The 14126-nt window shown below is 52.0% G+C and overlaps 1 protein-coding gene across 2 annotated transcripts in view; it reads left to right on the forward strand.

Moving 5' to 3' along the window:
• Positions 1-14126, forward strand: part of DPYD (dihydropyrimidine dehydrogenase) — a 387253-nt gene that overhangs the window by 195270 nt on the left and 177857 nt on the right. Inside the window, exons 10-11 of one of the 2 annotated variants that reach the window (XM_080648192.1) lie at positions 1006-1175; positions 6250-6460. In XM_080648192.1, coding sequence (XP_080504318.1) covers positions 1006-1175; positions 6250-6460 — 381 coding nt within the window. The remainder of the gene's footprint in view (positions 1-1005; positions 1176-6249; positions 6461-14126) is intronic. The other variant, XR_013959430.1, reaches the window with a different exon arrangement.

Consider the following 14126-nt stretch of genomic DNA (forward strand, 5'->3'; position numbering starts at 1 on the left):
TTGTATTTAATCCGATAATACATACCTCTCAAGACAGAGAGAGCACCTGCATTTTACCATTGTACACGAATTTTCATCGGGACATCAAATCTTCATTCATATCAGTGCTCTTGAGAAATGCACACAAAAAATTCATTTCCCTTTAATGCTCACTTTTATTAAAAGAAACAGAAAAATGGTCAACAGGAGGAAGTTTTATTTTAACTCTTTAAAAAAATAGTTTCAGAAGTTCTTCAGTTGCATAAAGAGCACTTACTCACAGCATGTTCATTTTTAATGTTGTAAGTTTCCTGAATGGTAATGTATGGTGGGTCTGTTTGCTGGAAGTCTTACCACATCATGGCTGAGTAACATACACGTAGGACACGCTGTGGGTGAGGGGCCCAGGTCGTGAGCAGCACTCCCTTTTCTTCTAACGAAAATTAGCGATGACACGAGAGAAACACAGGCCACCCCTTGCCAAGAGCTCTCATCGATTTCGGCTTGTTGGGACCTGTGTCCCTCGAAATGTGTTGCAAGCTGTCCTAGAAGGAAAAGGGAGGCTCGAGGTACCGACCATGAAATTACATATGAGCCTTTTTATTTTTATTACATACACACACACACACACACACACACACAGTTACTGATTTCAGAGGGGAAGGGAGAGGGAGAGAGAGAGAGAAACATCAATGATGAGAGACCATCATGGATCGGCTGCGTCCTGCACGCCCCACTCTGGGGATCGAGCCCACAGCCCAGGCGTGTGCCCTGACCGAGAATCAAACCATGACTTCCCGGTTCATAGGTCGACGCTCAACCACGGAGCCACGCCGGCCGAGCTATGAGCCTATTTAAAATGAGAATACACCTGTTTTCCAGTGAAGCAGAGTAATTCGATGGGGACACTCGGTCCTGAGCGCTGCGCAGTGCTGTTTCCATGGCTTCGAGGACAAGCACGTTTCGAGCTGTCTTGCAGCAGTAGTTTCTCCACCTAAAACTGTTTGCTTCCATCCTTCCGCCCAGGAATGTGCGCCTGCCGCTCTCCACTGCCGTCCATCCGGGGGGTCGTGATCGTGCTCGGGGCGGGGGACACGGCCTTCGACTGCGCCACCTCGGCCCTGCGCTGCGGGGCCCGCCGCGTGTTCGTCGTCTTCCGAAAAGGCTTCGTTAACATCAGAGCCGTCCCCGAGGAGGTAAATGGAACGAGCCATGGGGGGGCGGGCGCGGGGGCGGGGGCGAGGAATGGGGGGCTTGTCGGGCAGCAGATTTGGGGAGAGGAGACTGTCCCATCTGCGAGGCTTCCTTCTTCCCAAGTTCCTGAGAGTGGGGAATGCGAACGTGAACGTTTTTGGACTGAGCCTGGCTGTTTCTCTAACTCAGACGGTCAGCGTAAAAATGATCCTATAAGGACTTCGTCATTATCTTCATCGGTGCCCAAGTGCTGCTTATCCTCAGTGACCCATCTTTGACACGTACTTAACTAGTCACAGTGACCCCTGCTAGCTCTCCGTATCCCCAGCAAGCGGTGCCCCCATAAAATGTGGGGCTACTAGGAGAATGCTGTCGTTGGAGACACCCAGAATTTCCCAGGAGCCACGTGTGCAGGCCGCATTCAGAGGGGCGTGGTCGTCCTGTCCGCTCGCTCTGTGGGAAGACTATAGAGCGAAGACACGTTTATTTTTCAAAGAGCTTTCATGCGAGCAGTTTTTAGATTCAAAATTAGTTCAGATTGAAAGCGCCTCATTCTTAGAGGGGCCTGGTGACCACGCGTGGGCGAGGCCTCGGCTGGGTTCAGGCACCGCGGGCTTCTCGGATTCTCATGCTGTTCCAGCAGGCGGGTGCCGCACAGGTGTTAGTTCTGAGAACAAGAACCCAAGGCCTTTAGAGAAAGATGAATCGCTCATTGTACCCCAATCCGTACGATGGATTGGATTTGCCGTGGAGTGCCCAAGCATATTTGGAGTCTCTCTATGAGGCAAGAATTATAACTGTAGTCAACAGGCGATTTGTCTCACGGGGAGTGACCGTGGTGGCGATTAATCTTAGAGACCCTCAGAGTCACCGCTGGCTCCTGGCTGAGCCTCACGCGTCGCCGTCTTCTCTGCACTGGGCTCCATCCCGTCTCCCCTTTGACAGCTGGGAGTTGTTACGCAGGCCAGGGACCACACACAGCCAGGGCTGTGACACACGCACCACTGGATCCCCATGGCTTTAAGGGATGGAGCTGGGAGGCGCCGCGCAGCTGGTGCGGCAGGGATGGCCGCGCCCCCTTTCTCTAACATGGGTCCCCGGGCTCCCCTTTGCATCAGAACCACCGGGAGGCGTTTGCAGCAGAGCGTGCTGGGCCCAGGTTCTGACTCCGTGGATCTGCGTGGGCCCGAGAATGTGCATTTTGAGCGAGTGTCCCGGTGGGCGGTCATGGCCGCTGCTGCTCTGCCTGCCGTCCACGCCGGGTCCGGCTGCCTCACTAGAGCCCCCGCAGCGGCTGTGAGGGGCTCGCTCCATCCTCCTTAGGACAGCAGCGTTCCTGCTGCGGGTGGAGGCTTGATCCCAGGAGGACAGGGAGCATCCTTGGTAGGGATGGAACTCCGACCCCAGCCATCTCGGCCCCCTCGCGGCCTCACACACCTGCTAAGTAGGATGCTGCTGACAGACTCACTCCTTGGCCTGGTGCTGCGGGAGCCCAGCCCATCGTGAGCGCCGCCCGCGAAGACGAGGGGAAATCTGCTGCTAATTCCCTCCAGTGCTTTCCCGCACGCGGAACGCGGGAGATTACATTTCACAGGATAACAGAATCCCCCCAAATGCAGGTATTAAGAGCTGTAGTTAGATCAGACAGGACTTCCAGAACGCTCCAGGCCTGGGGGATCCCTCGGAGGAGGAGGAGGTCAGGACTTGCAGCCCTGCAGAGCAGAGGGAGGCAGAGGGAGGCGGGGAAGGGCTTTGTAGTTCCCATCAGTCATCACCGAGAGGAGTGTGGAACAAAATGGCTTTAATAGCTCAGCCCCACACACGAAGGGCCGCGTAAGGATCTGTTGTTCACATATTCGACTTCCGAGCAGCCAAACAAGACAGGGCTTTAGTTCCGCCCTAATCCGCATGGGCCTCCAGACTGCTCCCTGTGCCCTGGGCTGCGCCCTTTCCCTTCGCTGACATGGCAGCTGGTCTGAGGTTCATTTGTCCGCTTCCATATAGCTTAACATTCAGAAGGCCAACTGTTGTGATCATGAATGCTCCTTTATTCGTTTTAATAATAAAAACAACAGTACCAGATTGCCTGGTCTGTTACTCAGGAATATCTTCATCGGTTAAGACAACTCTAAAATAATTAGCACATCTTTTTAAAAATATATTTTTATTGATTTCAGAGAGGAAGGGAGAGAGAGAAACATCCATGATGGGAGAGAAACATTGATCGGCTGCCTCCCGCACGCCCCACACTGAGGATCCAGCCCACAATCCGGGCATGTGCCCTGACCGGGAATCTAACTGTGACCTCCTGATTCACAGGTCGATGCTCAACCACCGAGCCACGGCTGTGAGCACATTGTTCTGTGAAAGCCTGTACCTTTCCCCTGCAGCCTCTGGGACCACACTCAGGTCCCCTCGGACATCATCCACATCAAGTGGTCCTGGCCGAGCCCCATTCAGGTCCTCCTCATCTGCATCGTGCTGGCTACACATGCGTTTCCCACCAGTCACGGGTGCTTTTCTGTCTGCACTTAATGATAAGAACCAGGAAGCTTGGGCTATTTTTAGCCGATAACCTGTCTGAGCTGGCAAATTTAACTTTCCTTGGTTAGGGTACTGCTCCTCGTGGCTCCTTGCACATGCGTCACCTGCACGTGGAGCGGGACCTGCAGGGAGAGTGATGGGAGACCTGTCAGCAGGACGGATTCCAAGATGCCTGCAAACAAACAAATACACGCATGCCCCAGGGGCCCGGCGTTAATGGACGGTCCTGGGGACTCCCTGGGACTGAGACAGGAAGTACACCTTCAGTGCGTGATGATGACATGAATGTTAGAATCTTTTCAAATATGTTTTTATTGGCTTCAGAGAGCAAGGGAGAGGGAGAGACAGAAACATCAATGATGAGAATCATGGATCGGCTGCCTCCTGCACACCCCACACTGGGAATCGAGCCTGCAACCCGGGCCTGTGCCCTGACCGAGAATCGTACTGTGACCTCCTGGTTGAGAGGTCCCCGCTCAACCCCTGAGCCACGCCAGCCGGCCGGGCATCACGTTAGAATTTAATGTACGCTGGCCTGGCTTCGTATTCTTTCCACTGGAGTTCAGAACCTGTGCGTCCTCTGCCTATATGCGACCTCACCGAAAACTGTCATGTTTTTAATTACGGTAAATTAAGTTGCTTCATCATTTCCACAGTACGATGCCTGTAATATTAATCAGATCAAATCATCCCGTTACATAAAGTTAATCATTAAAATGATGATCGTGCTGGCATGCTGGAGCACTCTATTTTTATGCCACTCGGCATCGGCCACAGAGCTTCCGTGAATACGGTGGTACACATCCAAGCTAAGGAGAATTTTTTCTCCCCTTCCTCTCGCAGTATGAAATGAAGTAGCAAGTGCATTCATTGAACCTCAAAAATGGAACCTCCCGGATGTTTCCTCTGGTGTTCCTCTGAGTTGTTACTGACGGAGCCAAGGACTAGCGGTTTGTTCATTTGGTTAATGCACCCGCTGTCTGTCCGGAGGACAGGTGCATCAAACAAATGAATAAATATGTTCACCGCAGAGCCCGGCCGTGTGGTTCAGTGGGAACCAGGAGGTCAGGGTTCAATTCCCGGTCAGGGCACAGGCCCGGGTGGCGGGCTCCATCCCCATGGGGGGTGTGCAGGAGGCAGCCGATGCATGACTCTCTCATCATTGATGTTTCCCTCTCTCTCTCTCTCTCTCTCTCTCTCTCTCTCTCTCCTCTCTGAAATCAACAAAAATACATATTTAAAAAATACGAATGCCATGGACACGAGTTCGTACAGAAACCTCACGGAGATGCTGGCACCTGTGGGCATGACAAGTGTTAGGGTTCAAAAGCACTAACCCTGGTTTGCCATCCCCAGGCGGCTCAGACCCTTCCTGGTGTGGAACCTCACGCACAGCCTCTCTGCCTCCTTGTCAGGGTCCCGCTGAGACTCCACCTGTCAACCTCCCGGACGATGTTCTCACCTGTTTGATAAAGAGTTCTCCGCCTGCTAGTTACGATCACACTGACAGAGGCCCGAATCCCCCCCCCCAAAAAAAAAAACACAAACAAACAACAACAACAGTAAAGAGGAAAATGAGCAAACAAGCTCTTACTTGCATTCTGGCCTGTGGACATCTGTGATGGGCGTGATAACCAACAAAAACGAGGGCGCCCGCCTCAGGCAGGAGGAGTGACGTGAGGGGGAGACGGGCTTTCTTCAAGAGGGCGTGCTTGTGTCTCACGATGACCGCTGTCACTGACTTCTTGACCAAAGTGAGAAACTCTCCTCTCCGGCCCCGGAGTCCCTCTAGGCTGCGCTCTCCCGCCCACGCTTCTGGTCCTGTGTCCTTGGCACAGACGGCCCACCACGGGGTTGGCTTTTCCCTGGTTTACCTGTATGCACCGTGGTGACAGTCAGCAGGATTGAAAAGAGGACGCAACCTGCAGACCAGGCCACTCTAGTCAGGGACCACACACACACACACACACACACACACACACACACCGTAGGGCAGGCACACGGTGCCTCCAGCTCGAGAAACACCCTGTAGCGCCATGGTCTCTAAGCCCCCACAGGGCAGCTCCAATTCAGGACCCTCCCCGGTCCGTGAACTAGAAAATGAAAATAGCGGATAACTGAATCTCAGCTTTGGCGATAGAAATTGACTGGGGTTCATTCATTCATTGTTGTTGTTAATGCTCACTGTGGTTAATCAGTGGAGGATATTTTTCCACTGATTCTTAGAGCGAGTGGGAGGGAGAGGGAGAGACAGAAACATCCGTGTGAGAGAGACATATAGATTGGTTGCCTCCTGCATCTGCCCCAACCAGGGCCTGGGATCCAGCTTGCAACCAAGGTACATGCCCTTGACCAGAATCAAACCCGGGCTCCTGCAGTCCACAGGCCGATGCTGTCCCCTGAGCCAGATGGGTCAGGGCTCACGTTGACTTAAACGGCTTCCACTTCGGGCGGCACCGTGAGAGTGACACACCAAGGGTGCCGTGGCGAAGCAACGTGCTCATGTGTGTTCCCTCTGTTTGCTTCCTTCAGGTGGAGCTCGCTAAGGAAGAGAAGTGTGAATTCTTGCCCTTCCTGTCCCCGCGGCAGGTCCTGCTCAAAGGCGGGAGGATTGTGGGCATGCAGCTGGTGCGGACGGAGCAGGACGAGGCCGGGGCCTGGAGGGAGGACGAGGAGCAGCGGGTGCAGCTGAGAGCCGACGTGGTCATCAGTGCCTTCGGGTCCGTCCTGAGTGACCCTCGAGGTACAGAGGCGGGCGCCGCGCGGGCTGGCCATTGTCTGTTCTTGTGGCGCCGCCGTGGCTCCCAGCTTCTTTCGGGGGGTCGTGGTTGTTCATTTTTCTACTCAAACATTTATTTCCTCCTTCTGGTAGGAAACGCCAGCAATCTTGATTTAAGAGGCTTAGAAATAGCATTTAATGCGTATTACACAGGATTATTTTTAGAGGGGGGATTGGAAAAGAACATTCATCTTACATTTAAGCCGATAATCAAAATGCGTGTTTTATTTTGTTCAAATGTTTGCCTTGTTTATTCTGTAAGAATGGCTTTCTCGCCCAATCGGCGTGGCTCAGTGGTTGAATGTCTACCCATGAACCAGGAGGTCACAGTTCGATTCCCAGTCAGGGCACAGGCCCGGGTTATAGGCTCCATCCCCAGTGGGGGGTGTGCAGGAGGCAGCCGGTCCATGATTCTCTCTCACCATTGATGTTTCTGTCTCTCTCTCTCCCTCTCCCTTCCTCTCCCTCTAAAGTCAATAAAACAAGACATTTTTTAAGTAATAAAAGAAAATAAAGGACAGATGTCTCTTCTTTGAGACCTAGAACAGACAGTGTGACCGAGCTGGTGTAAGAGCCAGTCTTCAGTGATTCCGGGAAAGGGCGGTCTAATAAACGGGCAGAAACAGAATTGATGGAGAACGGTCCTCCTGTCCAGCCACCACTAGAAGCAACCAGTTAGGAAGTTAGAACTTGGCTCTTGTCCTCTGGATGGGTACACTGACGCACTGAGGAAGGAAAAAAGGCTCTAACGTAGTGATGAGAAGAGGAAGTGCTTTTTGTAGATTCCAGCTGAATGGGAGGCCACCGGTAGAGACCGTTCTGTGTCATGCTTCCCACACACAGTGTGTCTGTGGCCACTGACCATGGAAGCTTCTGCCCTTTGCAAATCCTTCACCTCCTGACACACACTGTTGAAATGATGGCTATTTTAATTGCGGAAAGCGACATAAAAGAAAGACGTTTCTCTCCATCAGAGACTCATTAAGAACAACAACCACCCTAGCCGGTGTGGCTCAGTGGATAGAGCGTCAGCCTGCAGACTGAAGGGTCCCGGGTTCGATTCCAGTCAAGGGCACATGCCTGGGTTGCAGGCTCGATCCCCCCCACTCGGGGCGTGCAGAAGGCAGCCAGTCAGTGGTTCTCTCTCATCATTTATGTTTGTATCTCTCTCTCCCTTTCCCTTCCTCTCTGAAATCAATAAAAATATATCAGAAGTCTGAATAAAAGTTATTTAAAAAACAACAATAACCAACAAAAACCTAGCTCTGTCCGTGACTTCCTGCTCTAGCTGAGCTGAAAGACACTTGTGTCTGAGGCAGAAGAGACACTTGCATGCAAACGTGTGAAACAGATAAGGGAGACGCAAACGGGCCTCGGGATAGCGTATCTGCAAGACATCACGCATCTCGGTATCTGGAAACTTCCAGATGCTTAATGCCATCAAGATGAATGTTTTCAAGTAGCTGGACGGTGGCCTGGGCTTGTCACTTCTCATCTGGAAGTCTCTGTGACACGTAGGCACCGTCACAGCGGGGTTTGTTTATTCATTAACTGGGTTCAGGGAGAAAAGCGAGAGCAGTGCGTACATTGCATTCTGCTCTCCAGAAACTCAGCCGCTGCTTCCTCAGCCGCTGCACATCACCAAACCGGAGCGAAAGCTGAGTCCGGTTTAACCAGCAAGTCTCTTGGCGCTTCGCCTGTCCATCATTTAGCTCGCCCGTTTCCTTGACTCCTCCCTTGATGGTTCCTTCCCCACGCCCACCACTGGGAGAGGCGAGGCCCCTCATTGCCCAGGGTTATCTGTTCACTAACTTCCGAGGTCCTGCTACCCCAGGCACACGCGGTTCTGAGGATAAAGCAGCGAAGAGGCAAAGGCAAGCCTTGTCTCCAGGAATGGATGCACGGGGAGACACCCAATTTCCATAGATTGTGCGGGGGGAGTTAGATGCTGGGGAAGCACCCAGCACAGTCTGGGCGTCCAGAGAGGCCTCCCGGAGGAAGCAGGTTGGCACTGAGTTCGGAGGAGGCGGGGTAGCCAGGTGGAGAGGGGGTGGAGGGCGGGAGCAGCAGGGAAATTATGCAACTTGCTCAGCACACACTGTTAGATTCAGCAGGCATTTTGCAGTCACTTTAAAAGCTCTATTAGGGAAGAAAAAAAAAGCCTGTCTTTAGAACATTGTCAACAGCCTCCTTAATGCATGCGTGTTCTCCTCTTTGTAAACGAAGAGCTGCGCCTTCCATTTTATTGCTGGAATGGAACTTGGCAGCGTGGGGTTTCTAGTGTGCATTGTCTCCCGCTGCATGGTGCAGTGGGCGTTCCTGGTGTCCGGCGAGGTGATGGGCACAGGCACGGGGATACGAGACGAGTGAGCGTGGGAGTCTGTGCCTGTCAGGCCCTCAGAGGCTCATGGGAGAAGCAGGCATGGAAATACACACGTTGCCACGTGGTGTGCTAATCAGAGGGCACGTCTGGACTGGGTTTCACAGATGGAGTAGGAGTTTCTCTCCTAGAAGAACTGTCACGCCCAAAAGTCTGAGCTCACACATGGCCCCGTGCGAACAGAGAGAGGCGAGGAGTTCTGTGTGGCTGGAACAGATGCTGGGAGGTCACACTGGTTGGAACGTGTGGAGGGATGTGGGGGCAGGAGATGTAGCTGCACATGTGTGTAGGCTTCAGAGACGTGCATGCTAAGCTTGGGGTTTTGAGTTATGCCCACTAGGTGTCCAGGAGACCAGTGAGGAGGTTTGAATACGGGAGAGGTTTTTTGTGTTTGAGATCATTGTGGTAGTGTGTCGGTTTTCCTTCTCTCTGCTTGGGTGTCGAGCCTTTCGAAAGGGTCTTCCAATAGTCGGAGATCAGCCCTAGCTGGTTTGGCTCAGTGGATAGAGCGTCGGCCTGCGGACTGAAGGGTCCCGGGTTCGATTCCGGTTAAGGGCACATGCCTGGGTTGTGGGCTCGATCCCCAGCGGGGGACGTGCAAGAGGCAGCCAATCAGTGATTCCCTGTCATCATTGATGTTTCTATCTCTCTCTCTCCCTCTCCTTTCCTCTCTGAAATCAATAAAAAATATATTTAAAAAAATTAAAAAAAAACAAAAACAGTCGGAGATCGGAAAGCAGGACAGCACCTTCGAGGTGGTTCCCCTCAGAAGGCAGGTGTGACTTGCAGTGATGAACCAGGGAGAGCAACGCAGCCACTCACAGGTGTGGCCAGCCTGTGCCCAGGTGGGCAGCTCCCTGGCCACGGGCAGCATAAGGCTGTGAGGCGTACACCTGGTCTCACCTTCCAGAGTCACTCGTTGGCCTTGCTCAGTTCTGCTCTTTTCTTTTTTAAAATTTTTTTTTATTGATTTCAGAGAGGAGGGGAGAGGGGGAGAGAGAAACACGGATGATGAGCATCATTGATCAGCTGCCTCCTGCACGCCCTCAATGGGGATCGAGCCTGCCATCCAGGCCTGGGCCCTGACCGGGAGTCAGACCCCTGGTTCACAGGTGGTTGCTCCCCCACTGAGCACTGCTGGCCGGCCGCTCATTCCTGCTCTTTGAGGGAAGGTGAGTAGGATGCGGAGAGCCAGCATGAGCGTGATTCCAGTGGCTGCCCACCTGGAAGGAGCCCCAGGCGGGGACCGGGCATGTGGCTCTGCGTGTGCTGAAGAAGACAGAAGTGGCATCCATGAACCCAATGAAAAGGCTGTTCTTGTCAGTTTAACCAGTTAACTGCCACACATCCAAAACGGAAACCATCCCCACACGCCACAATAGTTGGAATTTAATTGCATCTATAGATGCTTACGGCATCAAAAGGGTTGAGTGGCTCCTGGTGAAGGTTCAGATTCAGGCTGAGGAGGGAAAACTACGGAAGAACATTCAGAATCAAAACACACTTCTTACGTAGGAGACTCAGGACTGGGTCTTCGGTGTGATCAGAGGTGGGCCGTTGAGTGTCTAGTGTGGGGTCTTCAGGGTCCTCACACTTTGTAAACAGGGGGCCAGGTCACCGTCCCTCAGACCGTTGGAGGGCCGGACTATAGTTTAAAAAAAAAACTATGAACACATTCCTATGCGCACTGCGGGCCCGGGACGCGTCGGCTGCTAAGCAGGACAGGCAGCGGCACCCGGCGGGCCGGATCCATGTCCTCGGCGGGCCGCCTGTGGCCCGCGGGCCGCAGTTTGAGGACGCCTGGGTAGAACTCACCGAGGCAGCAGGTAGGCCAGGCCGAGGGGAGTGGCGATGCACTGCACCCGGATTGGTCACTCCATCCAACAGCTGAACTGGGGCTGGGACTAAAGACGCGGAGGGTTGGAAGCAGACACTGGGAAGCGTTCCCTGTCACTTCTGTCTCCCCTGCCGCAGCCTAGCGCCTCAAACAGTGCTGTTCATTTCATCAGTGAGTGAAAGCCATTATCCCCTTGAGTTTTTCAATCACTTCCTAAAGGGATGAGAAATGGGGCCTTCCTTCTGGAAACCCAGGAGCCCCTGTGGTGTGCTGGGAGGAGAAGTCGGCCCTGGTTCCTGCTGCTGCTCCCCCGATGGGCGGTACCTTGCAGAAAACGCATCAAGGACAGGGTGGCTCTGTGGTCCCTCAGGCTCCCGTCCCATTAATGACGCCCGAGGAGTAAAACGTGTGTGAACCTGTGTATCGGCCGGCCCCACGTTGAGAATGAACCCTTTTTAGTCCTTTCTGTACGTTGCCTCGCTTCTCTCTACATGTGGGGCAAGAGCCATTCTCAGGAACCCATTGGAAGACTGTACACATGTTCTTCAAAACTGTCCTACAAAACTGTCCTACAGGTCAGATTCTTTTTCTGGCTGAAAGAGGTGCCACCTTCCTGTTCCAGAATACCCTGCGCAGCGGGAGGGGAAGTGGTGGAATCCAGTCCCGTCCCGGCACGTCTGCAGCACCACCACCCACAAGAAGGGTCCCTTTGCAGTGCTGTTCTTTGATGTTACTTGGAAAGGGGGAGAGGAGGAGGAGGGAGGGCCTACTGATAACAGTGTTGAAAGTGAGTTGGGCCCTAGCTGGTTTGGCTCAGTGGATAGAGCGTTGGCCTGGGGACTGAAGGGTCCTGGGTTTGATTCCCGTCAAGAGCACATGCCCGGGTTGCTGGCTCGATCCCCAGTAGGAGGCGTGCGGGAGGCAGCCCATCAGTGATTCTCGCTCATCATTGATGTTTCTAGCTCTCTCTCCCTCTCCTTCCTCTCTGAAATCAATAAAAACATTTTTTAAAAAGCAAGTGAGTTGGCATCAACAGCACATCACTTACAGCTCCCTTGGACGTCCCCTAGAGCACAGCGTGCTGTTCCTGTAATTATCTTTCCTCCCTCTGCTGGCTGCGCGGGCACAGGTGTGTTTCCCCAGTGGTAGCTCTGCGCGGAGCCTTCCCTTATCTTTACTTTTCAGGTTTCACCGGCGTTGATAGCATGTGCATTCTTGCAGGGAGATGGTGGGTAGATCCGTCGTTTTCCCATCAAATCAAAGATTACATACAAGCAGCAGAGCAGTGGCATGTTCTAAGAGTTGCCGGGGAAAGAGGGTAGAAATGGAAACAGAAGGAGCATCCTTGTTTCAGAGAAGAGAAATCAGGAAACAGAGCCGTATTGCTCAGCCTGCAGGGGCGGCGCGGGTGTCCTGGGCTCTGTGGACCACGGCCCATCACCTCTGTCTCTTAGACACGCGTTAGCGTGCGTGTCCTGCGATGGAAAAGCAGGGCACAGAACCTAGGTAAAGGTCCACGCTGTGGTGTCGATTGTATGCTGAGGTCCTCCTGAATGAGTGTTCCCATGTGCATCGAACGTTCTTTTAATTGTTTGCATCTGTGTTCTTGGCTCAGAGCACAAGAGAAATGAACCCTGTGCCTATTTAAGATGGTCTTTGGTTACATCCCACATTGACCTCCGTAGATGTGTGTTATAACTGTGTAAGTTGAAAAATTACATTGAATCATATACAATATCTACCCCCGACATACGGAAGCTACCCAGCGCCAAAGTCAGGCATGTGCCCCGGCAGTGCACCAGGCGCCCTGCTCTCTGCCACCCACGGAGGTCCCACCAAGCTTTATGTGGCCTGTGCTTTCCTGGGCCAGCCTTCTTCCTGTGCTAGCCAGGCTGCCCCCATTTTTAAAATGTATCTTTCCTGTGAAAGTATTACAGACGTCCCCTTACTTCCCACTGACCCCTGCCAGCCCTGCCCCCAGGCCGTCACCACCCTATTGTCTGTGCCCATGCGTCCTGCATACATGCATACATGTTCTTTGGTTGATCTCTTCCCACCCATCCATGAAGGAGCTCTTCAAATTTTTTTTCTTTTTAATTATATATTTTTATTGATTTCAGAGAGGAAGAGAAAGGGGTAGAGAGATAGAAACATCAGTGATGAGAGAGAATCGTTGATAGCCTGCCTTTTTGCACGCCCCCTAATGGGAATCAAGCCTGCAACCCGGGCCTGTGCCCTGGCTGGGAATTGAACCATAACCTCCTGGTTCATAGGTTGATGCTCAACCACTGAGCCACGCCCGCCAGGCAGAAGCTGTGGTCCTGACGTGTGCGTTTCCTTATGCACAAAACCTGTTGAAAAGAAACGCTGCTGCCTGTCTGAAGCCTGCACGGAAGGATGCCTCCAGCCGATCGACAAGGGAAAGGAAAAAAGCCGTAAGATGGATATCAGAAAATAACATTAATGAGCTGCTAAAGCTAAAATTACAGGAACTTATGAAATTGGTTAAACATAAAAACCATTAAACTGTTTACTGAAGCTTCACAGATATACTGCAGCTAATGAGCGTTCTGCTGTTTAAATAAGCCCAAATTGAACACACATTCCACGGGTACATAATTAGTCATGGCAGTCAGACTCACGTGGGCTTGCTTTTAAAGCTCTATTTAGGGAATCTTTTCCATTTGATTTATTTTGTTAATTAAAATATTTTTCAGTATTCACTTATATTTTAATATTGTTTCGGCACGCTGTATAATTTACTACTGTTTTTACTTAGGCTTCAAATGCAGCCAATGGGGAATCTTAGAGTAAACATTTTTCTTAACCCTTTTCTGTCATTATTTGTGTCACTTCACGATCTCATTCAGCATTCTGGAAAGTTCTCTGGCTGAGAAGCATGTATAAAAACATCCCTGGAGCCTTTCTACTTTCTTTTTCCCTGCCTCCCAATTATCGAGAAGTATTAAGCACCCAAATGTGCATAGAATTATGATGATCAGGGTCCAAATCAGATTAAGGGATGATCTATTCCTTCCAGGAGTGTGTGGTCTTAAGTAGATGGTATCATTGAATATAAATAAGCAAATCAAAGTGCGGCATTTGGGGACCCAGCAGAGAATCTGAAAACAATCGCCACGCATTTCCTTCAAGGACACTGCCCTCCTGGAGGAGATGGCTCCCAGATAAAAGGAAATCAGATCTTCAAGGAGTTCCGAGGTTTAAATAGATGGGATTACTGCAGAGAAATAAGCAAATCAAGGTGAAGTGTTTGGACCATTTTAATTCTGAATTGATTCGTTGGTCAGTTGAGGAAATGAGAATGAGGCTCCCTGGGGGCTACAAGGGAGACAGCAGGGGTTGCCATGGGCGAGTATTGATGTCCACCTTTTGTGTTGGACTCGGGAGCCCCA

The sequence above is a fragment of the Plecotus auritus genome (assembly GCF_963455305.1).
Source record: "Plecotus auritus genome assembly, chromosome: 12".
NCBI classification, from domain to species: Eukaryota; Metazoa; Chordata; class Mammalia; order Chiroptera; family Vespertilionidae; genus Plecotus; species Plecotus auritus.